This window comes from Carassius auratus, chromosome 30, assembly GCF_003368295.1.
Source record: "Carassius auratus strain Wakin chromosome 30, ASM336829v1, whole genome shotgun sequence".
Classification (NCBI taxonomy): Eukaryota; Metazoa; Chordata; class Actinopteri; order Cypriniformes; family Cyprinidae; genus Carassius; species Carassius auratus.
The window spans coordinates 5,005,562-5,029,983 of record NC_039272.1 but is presented as its reverse complement, the minus strand read 5'-3'; the positions used below and the strand labels follow the sequence as shown (position 1 = coordinate 5,029,983).

The 24,422-nt window shown below is 40.9% G+C and overlaps 1 protein-coding gene across 1 annotated transcript in view; it reads left to right on the top strand.

The window, feature by feature from the left end:
* Nucleotides 1–24,422, top strand: part of LOC113049933 (NACHT, LRR and PYD domains-containing protein 3-like) — a 39,749-nt gene that overhangs the window by 7,487 nt on the left and 7,840 nt on the right. Inside the window, exons 4-5 of the mRNA XM_026212678.1 lie at nucleotides 5,163–5,336; nucleotides 15,585–15,758. Coding sequence (XP_026068463.1) covers nucleotides 5,163–5,336; nucleotides 15,585–15,758 — 348 coding nt within the window. The remainder of the gene's footprint in view (nucleotides 1–5,162; nucleotides 5,337–15,584; nucleotides 15,759–24,422) is intronic.

Here is a 24,422-nt window from a genome sequence, read left to right as displayed (position 1 = left end):
TTTGAGAACGTAGCGGACGTAGAGGAGTATAATGTAAAAGGAGCTCATTTAAATACTGAGGTGCTAAACCATTCAGGGCTTTATAAGTAATAAGCAATATTTTAAAATCTATACGATGTTTGATAGGGAGCCAGTGCAGCGATGACAGGACCGGGCTAATATGGTCATACTTCCTGGTTCTAGTAAGGTTCTAGGTTCTAGTTGGTTTAGATGATTTAACAAGTTTATACAATTCTTCCTCTCCTATATTAGAGAAAGAGTGGAACTGTTCCTCAGGGGATCTACAGTGCAGTCTGATGCGATACCGTAGCTGATGGCTGAATAAAATTATATCCCTAATAGTATCGATTTTAGAAGTAAAGTAGATCATAAAGTCATCAAGACGATCCACTAAAAAGAAGTCTTCTTGCGCTCTCTTGTGACGCACGCTCTGACGCACCTGTCATGTGATGGAAACAGAACTTAGCGATCACCCTTTTCCTTATTTTTTTTTTCAACATTTTTTATAAATGTGTGAGTGTGTTTTATGTTTAATGTGCCTGTATCTGCATGATTATCATCTGTTTGTGCGCAAATCAGCTCGCTATTACTGTGTAATCACAGCTATCAATGTAAACACCATCTATATGAATAGAGTGTGATTATTCACTTTATGGCGCATATGATTACCATTTCTATAACTGGCCATCAGCACGTGATAATTGCCTATATGACCAGAATAAATTGTAAATGCTGCATTTCTAGCAATCTCAGTGTAATGATCCAGAACACGACATGGGATCCATAATGCAGGCTTTATTGTGAAGACTCGTGGTCTTGAAGGCAATTGTCGGAACCAGCAATCTCAACAGCGTAGGAAGAACAGAGAATCAATAATCCAGTAACAAGCAAGGGGTGGGTAGGCAGGCAGCAAAGGTACATAGAAATAACAGGCAGAATCGGTAACAGGAAATCAAACACGGATAATAACGCTCAGAAATGACAGACACAGCAAATAAAGACTTCGCGTTTGAACTGTGGTGAAAGTCCAGCTTAAATACACAGTCTTTATGATGATCACCTGTGCAGGTGATCAGAGTCCAAGGACGGGGCTTATGGGAAGAGTAGTGTTATCAGTGTAAGTGAATGAATGGATGCGTGTGTGTCAGTATTCAGGTGAGGGTGCCCTCCGCTGGCCAGCAGAGGGACTCACGGGGTTCGTCTTCGTGACAGAGCCCCCCCCCTGCGAGCGACTCTTGGCGCGAGGAGGTCTACGACCTTGGGCCTGGGCGGCATGGGAGTCGGAGACGGAGATCCTTTGTGGATAGCCATACCCACTGGCCTGGTTGATAATTGTGACCTGGGCGCCTTCTGCGGTCTGCCTGCTCCTTCTGCCTCCTTACGGCGTATTGCAGGTGCATGAGCCTGATTCCATACCTCCTCACTGCGGGTCATCCAATCGTGTACTGCCGGTACATCCGTTGGATCTCCTGACCATGGAAACATTTGTGGTTGGAATCCCAGCACACATTTAAAGGGGGTTAGACCCATAGATGGTATGATGAGGGAGTTTTGTGCGTATTCGGCCCATAGGAGATATCGTGCCCAGTCGTCCTGATTCTGATTACAATAAGCTCTGAGGAAGCGGTTGAGCTCTTGGTTGAGCCTTTCCACCTGTCCGTTTGCTTGAGGATGATACCCAGAGGTAAGGCTGACGTTAATGTTTAGGGCTTTGAAGAAGGCTGACCATAATTAGGAAGTGAACTGCGGTCCTCGATCTGACACATTGTCCTTGGGTAGGCCGTATAATCTGAAGACTCAGTTGCATAAGTGTTCTGCTGTCTGGAGAGCGGTACGTAATTTGGGTAGTGGGATGAATCTGCAAGCCTTGGAGAACCGATCTATGATGGTGAGTATGGTGGTATAGCCCTGTGAACTGGGAAGATCTGTAATAAAGTCAATGGCAATGTGAGACCAGGGTCGTTGAGGAATGGGTAATGGTTGCAGGAGACTGGCGGGAGATTGTTTGGATGCTTTATTTGTATTACAGTTATTGCATTGCTGGATGTAATTGGTTGTGTCCTTGTGGAGCGATTCCCACCAGAAGCGGTTCTCTAACTGGTTGATGGTGGCAGTGATACCTGGGTGACCGGATGATGGGTGGCAGTGGACTTGACTGATGACCTGACCATGAAGATTCTCAGGGACGAAGATTTTGTTGGCTGGACAGGCCTCTGGGTTCTCGTTTTGTTCCCTGTGTTGTTGAAGTAGCGTCATGATATCCAGTAACAGTAACAGATGGAATGTTCTCCTCCTCAAATTGGCGTGACAGGGCATCTGCTTTAGTGTTCTTGGAGCCGGGTCGGTAGGTAACCGAGAAGTCGAATCATGTAAAGAATAAGGACCATCGGGCTTGACGAGGATTGAGGCGTTTGGCGGTGCGCAAGTATTCCAGGTTCTTGTGATCTGTTAGTACTGTGAATGGATGTGTGGCCCCCTCTAGCCAGTGCCTCCACTCCTCAAAGGCTGCCTTCATGGCAAGGAGTTCTCGATCCCCGACACAGTAATTGCGTTCTGCCGAGTTGAGTTTCCTAGAGTAGAAGGCACAGGGATGCATGTTAGGGGCAGGATCTGGGCGTTGTGACAGGATAGCTCCAATGCCTGTGTTGGAGGCGTCCACCTCGACAATGAAGGGCAATGAGGGGTCAGGGTGACAGAGGATTGGTGCATTACTAAATCGGTGTTTCAGGGTTTGGAAAGCCTTGTGAGTGGAATCTGACCATTGGAGTCAATGAGTCCCTTTCTTGACCATTGAGGTGAGCGGAGCGACAACAGTGCTGAAGTTCCTAATGAATCTTCTGTAGAAGTTTGCGAATCACAGAAATCGTTGTAATTCCTTAAGAGTTGAGGGTTCAGGCCAGTTGAGCACAGCGTTAACCTTTTTTTCGTCCATGGCTACCCCTCCGGGACTGATTATGTATCCCAGGAAAGTGGTGGAAGTTGTGTGGAACTCGCACTTCTCAGCCTTGGCGTATAACTGGTACTGAATGAGGCGTTGGAGAACTGCTCGAACGTGTTGGATGTGTTCAGGAAGGGTGTTAGAGTAGATCAGGATATCATCGATGTACACAATTACAGATATGTTCAGCATGTCTCTGAAAACCTCGTTAATAAATGACTGAAACACAGATGGACTATTGACTAGTCCAAACGGCATCACTAGATATTCATAGTGTCCAGTGGTGGTGGAGAAGGCGGTCTTCCACTTGTCTCCCTCCCTAATGCGGATGAGGTTGTAGGCGCACCTCAGGTCCAGCTTGGTGTAGAATTGGGCGGTACGAAGTTGTTCGAGGGCTGAAGGAACCAACAGGAGTGGATATCTGAACTTTACTGTCATCTCATTCAGTCCGCGATAATCAATACAGGGATGGAGACTACCATCCTTCTTTTTGACGAAGAAGAACCCGGATGCAGCAGGGGATGTGGATGGTCTGATGAACCCTTTTTCCAGCTCCTCGATGTATTCCTTCATGGCAACAGACTCAGGTTGAGACAGCCGGAAGATGCGACCCTTTGGAGGAGAATGCCCGGGCAGAAGGTCGATGGCACAGTCATACTTGCTGTGAGGAGGTAAGGTGTTGGCTTGCTTTTTACTGAAGGCCTCCAGAAGATCTACGTATTCCTCTGGCCGATCGGGAATGTACTCTTGAATGGAGGTAATTGACATGGAACAGACAGGAATAGGTCTGACCAGGGAAAGGCAGTTCTGTTGACAGTAATTGCTCCATCTCACCACCTGACCTCCCCTCCAAGAGATCTGGGGGTTATGCAGACGCAGCCAAGGTAATCCAAGAATCACAGGTGTATGAGATGTGGGAAGGATGTAGAATTGGATCCTCTCCTTGTGCAGTAAGCCAGCCGCCATTACGATTTTGCGGTGTGAGACGGTGTGGTGGAAGTCCAGCTTAAATACACAGTCTTGATGACGATCACCTGGGCAGGTGATCAGAGTCCAAGGACGGGGCTTATGGGAAGTGTAGTGTTATCAGTGTAAGTGAATGAATGGATGCATGTGTGTCAGTATTGAGGTGAGGGTGCCCTCCGCTGGCCAGCAGAGGGACTCACGGGGTTCGTCTTCGTGACACTCAGGATATTCTGTAATTGGCATACAAAGTTAAATCTTTTATTATTTTTCTTATTTATTTTTCTTACTCAAATTATTCTTACTGTATTTTTTCTAGTGCTAGTTGGGTGGACTAGACTTAGTCTCAGAAAAATTATAATTTTTCATGATATCTTATTCAGATTTGAAACATAAACACCAGACATTTGACTTTCAACCCATTGCTTTTCTAGATTGCTCCAGGACTGATTTCAGGTATTTTACATCAAATAAAAAAAAATTCAGTTTGTTTAAAAAAAAAAAAGTTCAAGGAACTTAAGTTTTTATAACTTTTAATATTTTTGATATTATTAATATTTTTATATTATTTTCTGCCCGTAACAGAAGCAGAGGCGATGTGACACGGGGCATAGCTTTTGAACTAAACAGGTCTTGTGTACTTGTGTTTGTGTGTCATATGAATAATATATATGTGCCCCATACGTGGGATAAGAGTGCCTGCTGTATGTAGTAAATTGAAAATCTCTACAGCAAAAGGCCAACCGCTACATGCATCCGGTTTGTTTCTACCATTTATTAGTAATGATTTACACAGTTTGTTTACTACTTACTATTTACCTTAGCATTTAGTATTGTGCAATACTGCAACACAGAAGGTGAGGGACATTTAGGGGGGAAAGAAGTGCTGCATTTTATCATTTAAACGTGACTTTTCATGAAAATTCTATAATTCAAGATGGCCACCACCATATGACGTCATAATATGCAAATCCAATGGGAAAATGTAACCCCTACATAAACATTGGGTCATCCTTAGTATTTTTATAATTGACAGTCTATTTTTATCACTTTTAAGATAAAATAATTTAATTATAATAACTTTAAGAAATTAAGATATCAAAATCGAACGTTTTAGGAAAAAACCTCTGGTGCCTAAAGGGTTAAATGTCAAAATAAAATGTGTAATATATTCCTGTCAGGATTATTAAGGATATAATATTTTTTTTGCAGAAACACTGAACATCTGAAAATAATCTGGTTAAACATTCTGTTTTGGCAGTTTTGACGGCTGTGGTCTTGATGAAACGTGCTGTGAAACTGTGTCTTCTGCTCTACAATCATCAAACTCTCATCTGACGGAGCTGGACCTAAGTAACAATCACCTGCAGGATTATGGAGTGAAGCTACTTTCTGATGGACTGAAGAGTTCACACTGTCAACTGAACATACTGAGGTTTGACCTTTACATACACTGAATCACTATGTTCGAATATTTGGATTAATAGATGTTATAATATCTTTAGCTAGTAGATATTTCCTCTGTCTATATTGTAGTATGAATGTATGAATGTGTTTTCCAATGAGAAGGAAATAATACCTACATTTCATTAAGTGACTTATTTGAACAGTTTTTTTTAACTTAACTGTTTCGTAAAAAAATAAAATAAAATGTTCCCTTTTATTAAGAATTTGATTATTACAGTAGCTTTATTTTTCACATAAGGAGTGAAATCCTCTGCTCAGAGGATCATATTATTCTTGAGGTTCCTGCCTCATTTCAGTCGGCCAGATTCATAGTGTTGATAACTTGACAACCACTGTAACTGACTCAAAAGTGAACTGAACTGGATCCCTTTGATTCATGAACAATTTGCTGCAGTGTTCAGCAGAAATGCTCTGATGAGTTATGAATTTAACTCTCATGAGTTCCTGCCAAAACATTTTGCTGTCCTTGGAGATGTTGAGACAGGCCCTAACATGTTATTTATACATTTTTAACACTTTATAAGTATACAGTAATATAACAGTTTATAGACGGTTGTTAATACATTAATAGACTACATGCAAACGAATATTTTTTAACCAAGTTCTTAATTGTCACTTTAATTATCACATTTATGTTTAAGTAACTGTAAACTGTTAATTTATAGTTAATTAATAGTTTGTTAATTGTAGTTTTTAAGTTGTTAACATTAAGCTATAAACAAATATTGAGTTTGTAATTTATTATTACTGTAACAATTTATTGTTGAGCTTGTTCAGCTTGTTAGTAAAGACATAATTTTTCTTCATGCTTTATTAACAACTTGTTTACTATACCAAGTTAACAACTTGTATGCAATGTATTTTACACCCATATTAAATTAGTTGTTAATGGTTCATGAAAAAGAAAAATATTAATTAACAGCAAACAAATGCTTATGTATAAACTGAATTGATGCACATTTAATAATTAATTAGTGTCTTTGTAGAATTTTTAACTCTCTGTAGTTGATTAACGCGTATACGCGTTATGAGGCATTTTCTCCTGATAACCCCGAAATGAACTTAAATTACACTTTCGTTTTTAATCGTACAGATAAGAGCAATACATAAACTACTTTTTCGTATACAGACATAATAACAGTAAAACTTTGTGCATTTATAAAATAAAAATAACAAACAAAGTGTGCTATCTGCAGCCTTTGTCTAGGGTGATCTTCATTTACAAATGCGTCATCAAGGAGGCCAATGAAGGAGGCCGATGAAGATGGCCAAATTTGTCTTATTTTGTTGAAATATAATTTCTCCATTTAGTTCTGCCCATCGTAAGCACCAGAAGATACTTGTATGTTTCCCGTTACACAAGTTAAGTACAATTTACCTTGATCTTCAAATTCCAAAAGTTTAGCCATGTACAGGTGCTGGTCATATAATTAGAATATCATCAAAAAGTTGATTTATTTCACTAATTCCATTCAAAAAGGCAACCTTATATTATTATTTTCATTCATTACGCACAGACCGATATATTTCAAATGTTTATTTCTTTTAATTTTGATGATTATAACTGACAACTAAGGAAAATCCCAAATTCAGTATCTCAGAAAATTAGAATATTGTGAAAAGGTTCAATATTGAAGACAACTGGTGCCTCACTCTAATCAGCTAATTAACTCAAAACACCTGCAAAGGCCTTTAAATGGTCTCTCAGTCTAGTTCTGTAGGCTACACAATCATGGGGAAGACTGCTGATTTGACATTTTTCCAAAATACGACCATTGACACCTTGCACAAGGAGGGCAATACAAAAAAAGGTCATTGCAAAAGAGGCTGGCTGTTCACAGAGCTCTGTGTCCAAATACATTAATAGAGAGGCAAAGGGAAGGAAAAGATGTGGTAGAAAAAAGTGGACAAGCAATAGGGATAAGTGCACCCTGGAGAGGATTGTGAAACAAAACTGCAGCTGGAGTCATTGCTTCAAGAACCACTACACACAGACGCATGGAAGACATGGGTTTCAGCTGTCGCATTCCTTGTGTCAATACACTCTTGAACAACAGACAGCGTCAGAAGCGTCTCGCTTCAAAAAGGACTGGACTGCTGCTGAATGGTCCAAAGTTATGTTCTCTGATGAAAGTAAATTTTGCATTTTCTTTGGAAATCAGGGTCCCAGAGCCTGGAGGAAGAGAGGAGAGGCACACAATCCCATTGCTGGAGGTCCAGTGTAAAGTTTCCACAGTCAATGATGGTTTTCGGTGTCATGTCATCTGCTGGTGTTGGTCCACTGTGTTTTCTGAGGTCCAAGGTCAACACAGCCGTATACCAGAAAGTTTAAGAGCACTTAATGCTTCCTGCTGCTGAACAACTTTATGGAGATGCAGATTTAATTTTCCAACAGGACTTGGCACCTGCACACAGTGCCAAAGCTTCCAGTACCTGGTTTAAGGACCATGGTATCCCTGTTCTTACTTGGCCAGGAAACTTGCCTGACCTTAACCCCATATAAAATCTATGGGGTATTGGGAAGAAGAAGATGTGATATGTATGAAGAGGCCACTATCAGAGCAACTTGTGCTTTCATAACAGCTGAGCAGTGCCACAGACTGATCAACTCCATGCCATGCCGCATAGCTGCAGTAATTCAGGCAAAAGGAGCCCCAACTAAGTATTTACTAATTATATGACCAGCACCTGTAAATGTTTAGAAGCAACTGTAAAAAGCACAAAAGTCAGGACATTTCAAAACTTCTCCAGGCCCCCAAACCCCCCTGGACTTCAGAGGGTTAAAAGCAGCAGAGGTTGTCCATCATTTTTTTTAACTGCTTAAGATCCTAGTTGTATCATGCAAGCAATGTTCCCTCTAATGTTTTTCAGCACTGAGCAAATTCTTTTTTTTCTGAGCGCACATTTCAGTACTGTGAGCAATTCGTAACCACAAGACCTGCCGAAAATGACTACGAGCCTGCGTTAGCCATAGGGATTCAAAGAGATGACAGCAAATGCATCAATTTGTTTACAAGGTTGATATTTATTCAATATCCTTTATAATGGTTGGACTTTGGGAAGATTTTAATGATGGTATTTTACCAGTCAGTTTAGTTGAACTTAAAGGTCGTGGCCTAATGGTTAGAGAGTTGGACTCTCAATCGAAAGGTTGTGAGTTTGAGTCCCGGGCTGGCAGGAATTGTAGGTGGGGGGAGTGCATGTATAGTTCTCTCTCCACCTTCAATACCACGACTTAGGTGCCCTTGACCAAGGCACTGAACCCCCAACTGCTCCCCGGGCGCCGCAGCATAAATGGCTGCCCACTGCTCCGGGTGTGTGTTCACAGTGTGTGTGTGTGTGTGTGTGTGTGTGTGCGCACTTCAAATACAGAGCACAAATTCTGAGTATGGGTCACCATACTTGGCTGAATGTCGTTTCACTTTCACTTTTTTTTTTAAAGGATCTTTGGGTGATAAGGTTTCAATAAGGTTTAGAGAGGTTATTATGACTGGTTCACTGGTTATTATGACAGATAATGATATATAAAAAATAAAAGTATCCAAGATGTTTAGTCATTTCTCAGTAGGTACAACATTTAAGTGGAAATTTATTGAATGAAAAATGCTAATGCAGTGCTTAACAATAATAGGCCTATTTAATTGACATGGTGTAAATTTTCCTAAAGGTAGCCTATATAAACAATTTAATAACTGCAACAAACTAGTGCAACACACTAGGTTAAAAAAAATAGCTCAATTGCCTATGCCAATAACTCATTACAGAGCACTGTAATTTACTCATTAATATGTCAATATTCCATTCTTCATATCAATTATTGTGATATCTCTTACTGTAAATTACTGCAAATCAAACAGTGGTTTGTCCAGCAAACGGCCGTAAGATTAACTTATCAATTTTCAATAAAGTTATCACTTCTTATAATTCAAGTAAAAATATTCTCTGGCCATGAAAACATTATCCTATCATTATGATAAATTTAGTTTCTCAAAAATAAAGCTTGTAGCTAGATCAGGCATCTCATTGACTCGTAATGTGAGCGTGTTAGACAAAGGCAATCATGGATATATATGGGTTTTTAAAAATTGAACTAATAATACATCAAACTACAAATCACACAGAGTAAATACGCGTACGACAATGCAGACAGTAAACTTTGTAAAAGACATAACGAAATCCAAATGAGGGAGAGAGAGAGAGAGAGAGAGAGAGAGAGAGAATGAATGAGAGAGAAATGAGCTCAGTTATGCAAAATCACAGACAGTACCCGTGAAAGACACCAAACAAATCAAATCATAGGCAAACTTTAAGCAGCATTTAAATCAAGGAGTGTTCGTACATCTTCCAGGCTGCGGAATCGCGCGGTGTTTGAAAGGTTTAACAAGGCAGTGTTTCAGAATTCATCTTCCTCATGTGGAGAGGCGAATAGGCGAATAAACTTAGTAAAGAAAAGAAAAGAAAACGAAAGCTTCCGAAGGAGCCATGAGAATGTCCTCCCGCCTGAGAGGGACGGCGATTTTAGAGCGGGACGAGCGGAAGCGACCAGGGTTGAAGCAGGAGGGAAGGGAGTAAGAGAACGAAGAGAGGGCGGACCTTGTTCGGTCAGCTCTTATGGCTTGAGCTGGTTCATGCCTCTGTTCGCATGAACAACCAATGAACGTCCTCGATCTGAAGCGGGAAAAAGTTCCAAAAAGTACATATATAACTGAGAGAAACACGAAGTTACATTCAAATGCAGAATTACACACATTTAACGTTTGATTAGCAAACGATAAAAACTGCAGATTCTCCAATTTATATGGGGAATCTCTAATGCACCAAAAGCAATACTTAATACATTGAGACCACATTGAAAAAGTAATAGTTTAGGATACATTGAGAAAAGATGCCAGTGACTTGGCTTCTTCCTGTCCTGTTTCCCAGTGGGGTCATAAAGTTTTATGAGCTGCAAAGGGGGTAGGGTTACACTCAGATTCTATTTGAGAGCATTCAAATTAGGAGACACATTTCCAATTTATAAGTCAGCAAATTATAATCCTCGCATAACAAGGACTAACCATTTTATGCAACACAAACCTATTCCAGATACATATTATTAAGGACTTACATAAAGAGCGACCACAGAAAAGTTTGTTTGTGTGCGTGTGTGTTTGTGTGTGAAATGGGTTTTGTTTCTCCTTTGAGGCTCGCACGGGTATCCCTGGACCGTCTCAATAGGTTTAATAACTGTCACTCAAGGCAGGATGTGGCCGACATCAGGGTGCCCAAAATGGTGAATTATGTTGTCAAACGAAAGTCCTTGTTTACTCACGTTCTGGTCTTTAAGTGCAGAATGTGTTAGAGTCAGGATTCATTAATATGGAACAGATGGCTGAAATACCATCAGCTCATTAGTGTTACACAGAATTAACCTACATGATTCAATGACTAAACATAATTATGTCAAAATGTTGTTGCAGTAATCAAGATCACTTTGATCTATATTAGGCCTAATAGGTCTAATTGAAAATATTGGAAATAAATTTCTACCTCAAACCTTCTCTCGTCCGTCTTTGTCCCCTTTCCAGTGGTTGTAGACCTTGTCTTTTTGCCTTGATTTAATTCTCATCAGTTGGTCCAAATGGAAAACTTCAAGGCGGTTGCGTGATTTGGTCTTAATGGCATTCATTAGACTGAAACCGCATTCACAGTCAGCGCTGGATGCTTGGAATGTGCCACAAATGTCAAGAAATTTTGCCAGATCTGGAAAATGCTCACTTTTCAGCGACCAGGTTACAATCTCAGAAAATTATCTGAGCAGTCCGATTTTCCTTTTTTCATTAACCATGAACTTGACTTCGTTGTATTGTTGACAAATGCGCCCCAGGACCGAATCGTTTGCTTCATCCATAAGCGCTTCAAACTTCTTCGCCAGACTGGTCACGTCATTCAGCCCATGATCAAATTCAACAACTGCATGATCCAACGTGTCCGGCTCAAATGCAGCCCACTCTCTTAGCTCATTTTCAGGGGGGCCACGCAGTGTTGCTCAGTCAGGTGTGGTACCTGACGCTTCAGTAAAGCAGCCAGTCCTTGATGTCTGCCTAACATGACAGAAGCACCATCTGAAGTAAACATGACCATTCTATGGTCATTCTATGGTTTCAGACATGTCTAGCGCATGGTCTGCGTAGAACTTGGTAATGGCATCAAGGATGTTTTCTGCAGTGCATCCTGAAAGCTGAATGATTCCAGCAAAAACTGTCTTGTAACTGATATCAGTTTGCTCCCGAAACTTAATGTAAAGCACAAGCATCTTGTGCACTGAGATATCGGTACTTTCATCCACAATTAGTGTGTGGACACGAGCATTTCTTATGCTGCTTATCATCGCAGTCTGCACAACTGAGTTGATGCATTCCACAAATTCAAAAGCATAATTTTTGCTTCTCCAACTCTGAGGTAGGTCGACGTATTTTGCCATATGATCGTGTATATCCTGAACTGATAATATGGACATGTTGGTGTTAATTACTAGCATCACATTGTCGATCAATATTTTTATTTGTTCAGGGTCGGATCGTGCTCTCTCTGGACCATCTTTTGTGTCAGTTTGGACTATTTCATCTAGCCACTCATGTTTAAACGTTAGGCAGACCTTTTTCTTGGGCACCTGCTCTGCCTTTTTCTTAGCCATGGTAGCCTACTTTATAACTGCTGGGGCACGCCCTAGGATACTTGTATGTAAACATTCTAACGTACATCTGGCTTGGTTGTCACATCTCAGTATTTTAAATGTTTATTACATCGTCTTTGATGCTCAGATGTTTAACCCCTGAAAAAAAATTGTGCGATCTGAAAAATGTGCACGGTCTGAAAAATCTATTGCGCAACAACTTCGACTGGCCTGCGCGGCCGCGCAGGCGCACAGCTTAGCGGGAACATTGCATGCAAGCACTAGTTTTTGTGTATGAGTTGCAAAATGAGGGCGAAGAACACTTGTATTGTACACAATGAGAATGCTGTACAACAGTACACGCACATATAATACCCTTAAATTTTTTACTCTTATATTGCAACCGTTAGCTAAAATAATTTATTTTTTTCCTTATTAATGTACACACAGCACACCCCATATTGACAAAAAAAACATTTATTTGCGCATTTATTAAAAAAGAAAAACTGAAATATCACATGGTCCTAGGTATTCAGACCTTTTGTTGTAACACTCATATATTTAACTGTCCATTTCTTCTGATTATCCTTGAGATGGTTCTACACCTTCATTTGAGTCTATCTGTGTTTGATTATACTGATTGGACTTGATTAGGAAAGCCACACACCTGTCTATATAAGACCTTACAGCTCACAGTCCATGTCAGAGCAGATGAGAATCATGAGGTCAAAGGAACTGCCTGAAGAGCTCAGAGACAGAATTGTGGCAAGGCACAGATCTGGCTAAGGTTACAAAAATCTTCTGTTGCACTTAAGGTTCCTAAGAGCACAGTGGGCTCCATAATCCTTAAATGGAAGATGTTTGAGACGGCCAGAACCCTTCCTAGAGCTGGCTGTCTGGCCAAACTGAGATATAGGGGGAGAAGAGCCTTGGTGAGAGAGGAAAAGAAGTACCCGAAGATCACTGTGGCTGAGCTCCAGAGATGAAGTCGGTAGATGGGAGAAAGTAGTAGAAAGTCAACCATCACTGCACCCCTCCACCAGTCGGGGCTTTATGGTCGAGTGGACCGACGGAAGCCTCTCCTTAGTGCAAGACACTTGAAAGCCCTCATGAAGGACTCCAAGATGGTGAGAAATAAGATTCTCTGGTCTGATGAGACCAAAATATAACTGTTTGGCCTTAATTCTAATCGGTATGTGTGGAGAAAACCAGGCACTGCTCATCACCTGTCCAATACAGTACCAACAGTGAAGCATGGTGGTGGCAGCATCATGCTGTGGGGGCATTTTTCAGCTGCAGGGACAGGACAACTGGTTGCAATCGAGGGAAAGATGAATGCGGCCAAGTACAGGGATATCCTGGACGAAAACCTTCTCCAGAGTGCTCAGGACCTCAGACTGGGCAGAAGGTTCACCTTCCAACAAGACAATGCCCCTAAGCACACAGCTAAAATAATGAAGGAGTGTGGCAAATGTTTTCTATGGGTGAAAGATCTGGACTGCAGGCTGGCCATTTCAGTACCCGGATCCCTCTTCTATGCTGCCATGATGTTGTAATTGATGCAGTATGTGGTCAGCATTAATTAACGAACATTAATTGTCATGTTGGAAAATGCAAGGGCTTCCTTGAAAGAGACAACATCTGGATGGGAACATATGTCGTTCTAAAACTTGGATATACCTTTCAGCATTGATGGTGCCGGATGACATGACGTCCCAGTTTTCCAAAAAGAACTTAAAATTTTGATTCGTCTGACCACAGAACAGTTTTCCATTATGCCACAGTCCATTTTAAATGAGCCTTGGCCCAGAGAAAATGGCTGCGCTTCTGCATCATGTTTGATATGATAGGTTATTTTTTGATCTATAGCATTTTAGCCGGCCACGGTGAATGTGCCATGGTGGATTGTGTTCACCGACAATGTTTTTCTGAAATATTTCTTAGCCCATGTTATGATTTTCATCACAGTAGAATTCCTGTATGTTATGCAGTGCCGTGTAAGGGCCCGAAGTTCACAGGCATCCAGTATGGTTTTCCGACCTTGACCCTTACGCACGGACGTTTTTCCAGATTCCAGATACACTGTTGTTGATAATAACTTCAAACTCTTTGCAGTTTTCTCTAAGAAACTCCTTTCTGATAATGCTCCACTATTTTTTAGTGCAGCATTGGGGAAATTGGTGATCCTCTGCCCATCTTGACTTCTTGCTGCGGTCTGAGCCCGAGCGCGATTGTTCCCGGTGCAGCCCGCAGCGTTGGTCTGCTTTCACTCTCAATAGTTGTATCAAACCCAGGAGCGTTTACAGTCACCTTACGTCATCGCAAACACACACAGAAAATGCATGGAGAACACAACGCGACTGAGCATAGTTGTATTAAAAAAAATTTTTGGAGCTATTATGCACAGCATAATAATTCCTTTTAATATAATTTAATTTGGACTTTAAGGAGTGTGTGGAATCAACCTCGGCTCTCAAATGTGTTGAGGAAACAATGATATCAACAGTGTTAAGCATGCGTGGGATACTTTACTTTCTGAACAAGTGCGCACCCGAGTCCATGTTGCTTGCACATTCACGCGAACCCTGCCACAGTTTGAGAGCAATCAAACTCAGACCATCTTCTCCAGGTAGTCTCGGGTTCGTTACCCCAGTGTGCACCAGGGTCCAATGACAGCGTTCACATTAGCGATTTTTCATGCGAACCGTGCCCTGTTTCGCACTAAACTGCCAGTGTGAAAGCCACCTGAGAGACACTGCCACTCTGAGAGGCTCTTTTTATACCCAATCATGTTGCCAGTTGACATAATAGGTTGCAAATTGGCCCTCAAGCTGTATGTACTTTTAACTTTTCCGGCTTCTTATTGCTTCCTGTCCCAACTTTTTTTGGAATGTGTATCTGTCATGAAATCCAAAATGAGCCAATTTTTGCCATGACATTTCAAAATGTCTCACTTTTAACATTTGATATGTTATCTATATTATATTGTGAATAAAATATACGTTTATGAAATTTGTAAATTATTCCATTCCTTTTTTACTCACAATTTGTACAGTGTCCCAACATTTTTGGAATCGGGTTTGAAAAATTATGGAAATGAATGTCTGCTGTGTTTTTAATCTACTATCTAGTAAATGTATAAATTGAGTTTTGAATTCTCACATTAATATAAATGAAGAGTTAAAGCCAAATTATGGAAAGGAAACACAGGCTAGTGGACGTGCACACAACAGCATCTTAAAAGAGTAGGGCCACACTAGTACTAAACTTTCCTTCTATTATGTACCATCAGTCCCTGATAATTTAATTTTATAGTTTACCTTCCTAAGATGTTAATGTTGATTATACTATTGATCCGAATCTGAAACCAGCTCCAAATAATCTCTCACTTTGGTTAGTGCATCAGTCTTCTCCAGCAGGTTTTCTAGCTGTAGGTTAGCCATCTTTGATTCATGGCACCTTTTTTTAACTTGCAAGAAAATGCTAAATAATTAGTAACTACAAAAAAAAGTTAAACAGTTAAGATTTTATGTATGTAATTACGGTCTTATTCTTGTTTAGATTCTCCATCTGTAACCTCACTGCTCAGTCTTGTGAGAGTTTGTCATCAGCTCTTAAATCCTCACACTCTGTCCTGAGAGAGCTGGACCTGAGTAACAATGACCTGCAGGATTCTGGAGTGAAGTTTCTTTCTGATGGATTGAGGAGTCCAAACTGTCAGCTGGAGATACTGAGGTAAACAATTGATCATAAAATAATTAACAAAATGCTACCATTTAGACTGTTGAATTTTGTCAAAATTTTTGCATCTGCTCTCAATGGAATTCCAAAAATATAGACAAAAACAACATTTGCATGCATTTTTTTCATATTTATGCAGATATTTGTAGATGTGGATTGTACTAAGTTTGAAATTCCCTGAATCAATTACTTAACAAACTGCAAAATTGCTGCATTTCTAAATATAGCTTCTAATAGCACTGAACAACTAGCAGCACTATCTAGCAGACATCTATATCTAGTTTGCGCTGAATCAGAGCTGTGGATCTACAACACATAAATTCTTCTTCTCATCCTGAAACACGTTAAACTAGGTATCCGGTAAACTGGAAGAAGAGCAGAATAAACTTTGTAGTTACCTACACAATCTGAATATGATATCAATAAAACATTTTCAAATTATATTTGTAAGAATAATTTTTGTCATTTCCATAGACATCTGTGTGTATTTTACAAACTGTTAATAAATGGTTTTGCTAGTACTTGTGTTTATTTATATGTCTGAAACCTAAAATAAATATTATATGGTTAAAAACACTGAAAATGTATGATACTCGATAAGCGCTCAGTGCATCCGACCTGGCTCCACACCAACCAAAGCGTGAAAGCAGATTTAAATTCAGCAGTTGATGACGTGATCTGAAAGTTCTAATCACACCAGTGTGATCTTAAATGTTAACCCTTTAACCTGTTAGCCTGCATCCTGATGCCCGCATCCTCAACACCACTCAACTCGCACATGTTAATGTTTTCGAATAGATTAAATCAGTGGTTCCCAACCTTTTTCAACTCGCGGCCCACACAACCAAACACATATGTTTGTGCGGCCCACTGCAAAAAAAATAAAATTACCGACCCCTCTATTTTTGGGTTAATAACTTAGTACTCAGAAGCTAGGTTGTTAACTGTATTTATTGAATGAACTAGGGATATGCGATATGGACAAAAAAAAAAAAAAACAACAACAGCGATTCCTTTGGTACAATTTGAGATTTTGATTTTAATCACAATTTTGACACACATGGATATGTTTTACAGTCATAAATGCATTCAGGATGATTTTGAAACATATTTCCAAAAGAAAACCAATTAGAGCTTTATCAAAAAAAATGTGACATCTCTAGAAAAGACACAAGTCAAAATAATCACTATAGTAAAGGTGTAACAAAATTTGTAGACTTATGGCAAAAATAAATCCTGGGTCCAGTGACTTTTTTTCTTTTTTGCCATGTATTGTTCATAAAACTCAGGTGTTGAAATTGATTTATTACACATTATACAGGTTCACACATAGCCTGTCTGCAGTGTGTATACAGTATGTGTGAGCAGTAGAGAAGCAACAGGGAGTTATTTTAATGCAAAAGCACATTAAAATAATCTGTTCGCACGCAGATTCTCCGCACGTTTTTATTTCTAGCCTTTTACCGCATGCAGTGTAAACACTCTGATCTATTAACATGGGCTCGGGAAAAAGACGCATCACAGACAGTGTGTGAACCTGGAGTTAGGCATATGCCCAGTCTGTTCAGTTCTCGAGCTAGGTGCATTGCATTCTGATTGGATCGGATAGCATACTGCGGGAGGTCAGGGCCACAGAAAATCTTGCTATAAACCCATTTAGAAATCACGTACGCTCAAATCGTATGACTATTTCTATTAATCGCACAGCCCTAGAATGAACTGACCATGAACAGAAAATAACTTGGACTGGCACCGCTCAGCAAAACGGGAAAACCAGATTCAGGCAGAGCTCAACAGTGGTAGACAGTCAGTGGAGCAAGCGCCAGGAGGGAACATGTTGACAGCCGTTTATGTTGACCCCTGTTGACAGCCATTTATGCATGTTTGAATTTGTTGTTCTGTAGCATATGCAGCAAAAATATAAATTGGTGGTTTATTCCTTAGTTACAGTTTAATAATTATTTTTTGTTATTTAATTATATGAAATTATGTTATTATGTTATGACAGACATTTTTACATATATTAACAATATTATCATTTCTTTTTATAGTAATTGGCAGCCCACCTGCAATACCACCGATAACACGGCCCACAGGTTGAAAACCACTGGATAAAATTAAATGGAACAAATTTAATCTTGACAAACTATGTATCTTATAAAGATCTAAGCCTCAAGCATCGACGACAGATCACTGTTTTTCAATGTAAAGGTTATAAAAACTGTATTTGCTAGATTTGTGTAAGCAGTACAAATCAAAACATGAAGAATAAAAACGCAGTACATACCAGATTTGTCGTGACAAGGAGTCATAAATCCACAGCTGTAAATCCCTGTTTAGTTAGAAAGGTAAGGGTCCGCGTAGCAATAACATTGTAATATGAATCATAATTCCTTTGTTTACATTTCAGTTCTTCAGCGATAGAACTGTTTGTGTCCGTTATGGAATAACTCTAGGTCAGAAACTGTGTCTTGTTAGTAAAAAAAAAACGGTATGATTTTGCACTGTACAGCCTCACAATCAGAATGAGATGATCCACAAAGAAAACACTGAAAGAAAAGTGGAAGATAGTTTATTTGAATTCTGGCGCTCTCTCGTGATGGCTCGTGATGCACTCTGACGCACCTGTCATCATCTTTATTTGTTTTATTTTTCAACAGTTTCTATATATGTATGAGTGTGTTGTATGTTGAATGTGAATAAATCTGCATGATTACCATCTGTTTTGACAATTATAATAATGTGAAAAGGTTCAATATTGAAGACACCTGGTGCCACACTCAAATCAGCTAATTAACTCAAAAGACCTGCAAAGCCTTTAAATGGTCTCTCAGTGTAGTTCTGTAGGCTACACAATCATGGGGAAGACTGATTTGACAGTTGTTCAAAAAATGACCATTTACCAAAAGGTCATTGCAAAAGAGGCTGGTTGTTCACAGAGCTCTGTGTCCAAACACATTAATAGGGAGGCATAGGGTAGAAAAAGATGTGGTTGTCACAGTGTCTGGGTTGTGTTCCCTGGGTTTCCACTAGGTGTCCTCCTTTCCCACGGTGTCTGGCACTTTATTAACTGTCTGTTACCTTATTTGGTCACCTTCCTCCTTGTTTGAGTTAATTGATGATTCCCCACCTGTCTCCAGTTCCCTCATCACCGTCTGTGTATTTATACCCAGTCTGTCTGAGTATGTGTCACGGAGTCCTTGTCTTATGTGTGATACTAATCCGTAGTCTTGCTCTAGCTTTGTGTTCTTGTCTGTGTTCATGTTTATTGGAAATTCTTTTGACCCTGCCTGGAATTGTTTACTCTCCTTGGATTTGCCCTTAAATAAATATCATACCTGCACTTGGATCTCTCTGTGTTTCCTGTATCACCAAACGTGACAGAAGGACTCCGTCACACCAAAGATCCAGCGGTATGTCGATGAATGTTTCCTCCCCAGCCACCGAGCGGGAGAGAAGCAATCAGTTTGAGGGATCCCGCCTGGTCGTGTTTCGCGGGACCGGGGGAGGTTGCAGAGGAGGAGGTGGGCGAGACGAAGCTCAGCATCGCTCTCCACCATGGCCCCCCTTCGACTCGGGGCTCATGTGGGAGGGACCAGAGCCGCCGTCTCACCATGGCAGATGGAGAAAGCCAGCGCCACTGCCCATGATGGCCGCTGGTCCAGCGCCACAGCACAAGATGGCCGCCGACCCAGCGCCGCTGCGGTGCATGGCCACCAACCCCGCACCACGAGGCAAGATGGAAGCCAGCCTCACACCACAGTACAGGATGGCCGCCAGCTCAGCGCCACAGCACAAGATGGCCATCAACCCAGTGCCACAAGGCAATATGGACGCCAGCACAATGCCACAGCACAAAGTGGTCACCAGTCCAGCGCCACAGTGCAAGATGGCTGCCAGCTCAGCGCCAACGCCCAAGATGGCCGCTGACACATTTCTCAATTACTTCGATATGCTTTTAAAGATCCTAGAGATTCCCAAAACGGTTCACGTCATGGCTGCTGAGCCAGTGCCACAGCCCAAAATGGCTGCCAGGCCAGCGCCACAGCACAAGATGGCCGCTAACCCAACGGCAATGCCCAAGATGGCCACCGGTCCAGCACCACAACCCAAGATGGCCGCCAGCCCAGTACCACAGCACAAGATGGCCGCTAACCCAGCACCTATGCCCAAGATGGCCACTGGTCCAGAGCCACAGCACAAGATGGCCGCCAGTCCAGCGCCACAGCACAAGATGGCTGTCAGCCCAGCGCCACAGTACAAGATGGCCGCTAACCCAGCGCCTATGCCCAAATTGGCCACGGTCCAGCGCCACAGCACAAAATGCTCGCCGGCCCAGCACTACAACCCAAGAGGACCCCCTGTCCAGATTCATGGTCCAAGATGGCTGCTTACCCAGCGCCGCTGCACAGGATGACAGTCACAGCTGACCCTCTGGAGTTGATCCGGGTTCCAGTTGACCCTCCAGAGTCGAGTCAGGTTCCAGTGAACTCTCCAGAGTCGAGTCAGGTGTTCGTGGACCCCTCAGAGTCAGGGCTAGTCACCGATGATCCTCCAGAGCCAGGGCTAGTCAACGCTGACCTTCCAGAGTCAGGGCTAGTCACCGCTGACCTTCCAGAGTCAGGGCTAGGTACCATGGACTTTCCAGAGACAAGGCTGGTCACCGTTGACCTTTCAGAGTCAAGTCACCGGTGATCTTCAAGGACAGAGTCAAGTCACTGGGGATCTTCATGAACAAGTGCCAATCACCAATGATCTTCGCGAGCAGAGTCAGACCAGCACCGATCTTCTGGAGTCCAGTAAAAACACCAGGGGATTACCACCGCTTCGTCGTTTCACTGGTCCGGCCGCAGGGAGGTCTGATCCACCCTGGAGGGCTTCCGCCTTGACCACACGGATGTGGTGGTCTTCTGCTCCGCCCTGGGGGACTCCGGCCTCGACCATAGGGGTGTAGTGGTCTTCTGCTCCGCCCTGGGGGAATCCGGCATCGACCACAAGGACGTGGTGGTCTTCTGCTCCGCCCGGACCACACGGTTGTGTTGGTCTTCTGCTCCGCCCTGGGGGACTCTGGCATCGACCACAAGGACGTGGTGATTGTCTGCTCTGCCCTGAGGGGCTTCCGCTCTGACCACACGGTTGTGGTGGTCTTCTGCTCCGCCCTTTGGGGGCTTCATGTTGTTGTTTGTTTTTTGGTCCAGCATTTAGAAATAATTCTTATAACTATCATCTTTATTATTCTTGATTTTTCAAACTGCTAACACTTTGCATTTTTACATTATGCCATTACTGTGTGACCAAAACTTGTGAATCGTGACGCTGGTGCCTCACGTGCACATATTCCTTTACATAGTCGAAAGCCACTTGGCGCGAGCATGCCACTTTGGCATATTTTTGCTCATTATGATTTTTTTTCCATCGATACTGAAACAGCTCAATGACATACGTGTTTTTTTTTTGCCTTGCTAAATGTTAGGCTCATGATAAATAAGTTGTATTCACTCAAACTGATTTTGTAAAATCAAAACTTGCTGATGGTGAAGCTTTGACAGTTAGTCAGTTTTGTCAGTCATTCTTGCTGTGAAGGGGAATCAGCTCATGGAGGATTCCGCTTGGTCTTAAAGCCTTTCACAAACATCTCACAACAATGATTTTCACAAAAATAATGATTCATTATCTATTTATAATTTGTTATTATTTTGGTCTTGAAAATAATAATATTAGCTACGTGAAAATAATGAATAAAAAGAGTAGGGCTATTGTGAGTGTAGACAGCATGTTTCAACACATGAAAACACACTGTTCCTTTCAGCCAAAAAACAGACCCAATTCAGTTTTTTAAGGGGGGAGGGGGGGTGGTAGTAGTTCTGTATAGCTTGTGTAAATATATTTTCTAGTCTATATTTTCATCTTGTTATTCTGCTGGTTAAAGTTATGTATTTATTTGTATTTCTTATATAAATGATTTGTAAATATAGGAGACACTGACTAACCGGGTCTACATCAGATGGCCTTGTTCATTTCGTAGGATGAAAAATCTCTCTCACTTGGTAGCAGAGTATGTGAGAGTGGAGCAGCAACAATTTCCCTTTGCGCTCAGAGCATAATCACTCCGATCCGCACTCACTGATACCAGAAACACCTTTCGCCTTCACTCCATGGATAAAGTTGAAATGTTATGTTCATAATGTAGCCTAAAAAAATAAAATAAAATAAAAATAAATAAAGAAAATAACAGGAGAGTTTTAAAGGGGATTAGGATATTGGGACCCACTTTATATTAAGTGGCCTTAACTACTATGTACTTACATTTTAATTAATAATTTTGTACAATGTATTTATTGTGTACATACATGTTTTTACATTGTACTTATATAAAAAAAAACTACATGTAATTACATGTGTATTTAATTTCTGTAATTACATTTATAATTACACTATTGACCCATACTTTACACCTTAACCCACCCTTAAACTTACCCATACCTCCAACCCTCTCCCTAACCTTACCCCATCCCACGTCAGTAGCAGCAAAAGTGTTTTACAATACAATATGAACATAATAAGTACATTGTACTTATTTTTTTATGTAAGTACATAGTAGTTAAGGCCACCTAATATAAAGTGGGACCGGATATTGTGTGCAAACTTTTTTCCTACCAAATGCCAAACTAATTAAAGCTGTAAGCAGCATTTAGCGGGGTTCGAGCATTTACCAGGGCTTAAAATGTGTTATGGTTTTAAGGTCTAGGCCAACCTGGATGTATGGCTGACAATAGAACACATCTAAAATGTAGAATAGGCTCACACACTCACACACACACAGAAATTAAATGGTTAAACTATTATATTAATAATCATTAAGCATGCTTACACACACACACACACACATTCAGAGACAGTCTTCTCTTTTAAAGTTTGTATGTCATTGGCAGGTTTCATTGTAATCATAATCTGGCATAATTGTAAAAACTAATATTTGAACAAACTTTGATTCAATGCGATTTTAAATTTCAGTGATGTTAAAATATGTACAAGCACACAAATGAAAAGTACAGATTTTTGTTCATTTAATGAGCTCATTAGTGGTCTTCCACTGCCATCTAGTGGTTATGAATGCAATTTATCATATAACAATGTGTTTTTAAGCTTTATCACTATTATAGTGTTTATTTTTTATTTTTATTTTGCTCAATCTCCCTAAATATGTGCATGCTTGTTTAGAATGGAGGTAAATGTAAGGAATCTATGAATATATGAGGTTTTTTTTTGGCAGTTTGAAGCCATTTAGAACAGAAATATTGTTTTATTGAAGTCTCATGAACAGTTATAGCGCCACATATAGTCTGATCCCCATGAAACTCTGCATGCTTGTTAAGGGTCAGCTCCCACATGTACACCCACTTTTAATTAAAACAACAACAACCATCAAGTCACCATTTAGGCTACCAGACACAACTATACAGAGCATGAACGCTGCCTACAGCATTGTCATAAATAATAAACGGACCAGCACTGGCTATAATCAATATAGTAACAAAGACAAAAAAGCAAAAACACATCTTACCTTTAGAAAAGCTGCAGTCGACGAGTGGAAGAGTTAAACTTTCTCAGAACGAGGTCTTTCCATTAGTTGTGCATTTTCTTTGTCAGGTCCCGCTCAAAAGGAAGTTGCACAAGCTGAGACTTACGTGTGTGGTTCATTGCTCGTCTGTTGTCCGTGAAAACGTTCTTGAGCACAGAAAATGAGTTCTTACACATAGCGGTAGAGGCCCTGAATGTGACAGCGAGTTTAGGTGTGAAAAAAACACTAGGCATTGCTTCGAGAACTTTGTGATGTTCAGAGAGAAGTCTTCTGGTAGTCATCATTTTCTGGGTCAAGAGCGGCAAGTGCTGCGGCAAACTTTGAATTATGTTCACTGAAACGCACCTCAATTTCACCAAGAATATGATCCAAAGCACTGAAGTACAGCCTGTGTGGCTCCACTTTATGAATGATGTTGGCTCCAGTTGTTTCTTCAACTACATATTCAGTCAGGTTCTTGTTTACCTGTCACCTAGAAGATGCTGCAGCAAACTTTGAATTATGTTCACTGAAACGCACCTCAATTTCACCAAGAATATGATCCAAAACACTGAAGTACAGCCTGTGTGGCTCAACTTTATGAATGATGTTGGCTCCAGTTGTTTCTTCAACTACATATTCAGTCAGGTTCTTGTTTACCTGTCACCTCCGTTTTGCTGAGACAGGTGTATATTTTGTGCTCGCTGTAACTGTGTCACAGAAAATGCAGAATTCATCTTCGCTGCGGAGATTGCGCACACATTCGGCAGCTGAAGATACAAGTTTCATCCCAGTTAAAAGGTCTGTATCCTCTCCTTGCAGAATGATATTGGCAGGATAGAGCAACAAAAGAACCTAGGGTGGCAACGATTTAATTAAAGGTTGTGTTGAAATTGAACATTGAAGGATATCTCAAAATTAATGCTGTTTGTCTTTTTTTTTGTTGACATTTAAAAAAAATAAAAATAGGCCTAAATAAAAACAAGCTATTTAAACCCATATTACGACTATCTTTAGTCGAACTGTTTTAACTGCCTTTTTAAAAAATCCCTTTTCCAGTTTAAAGATGTCGATTATGGCTATAGTAAAATGTCGTC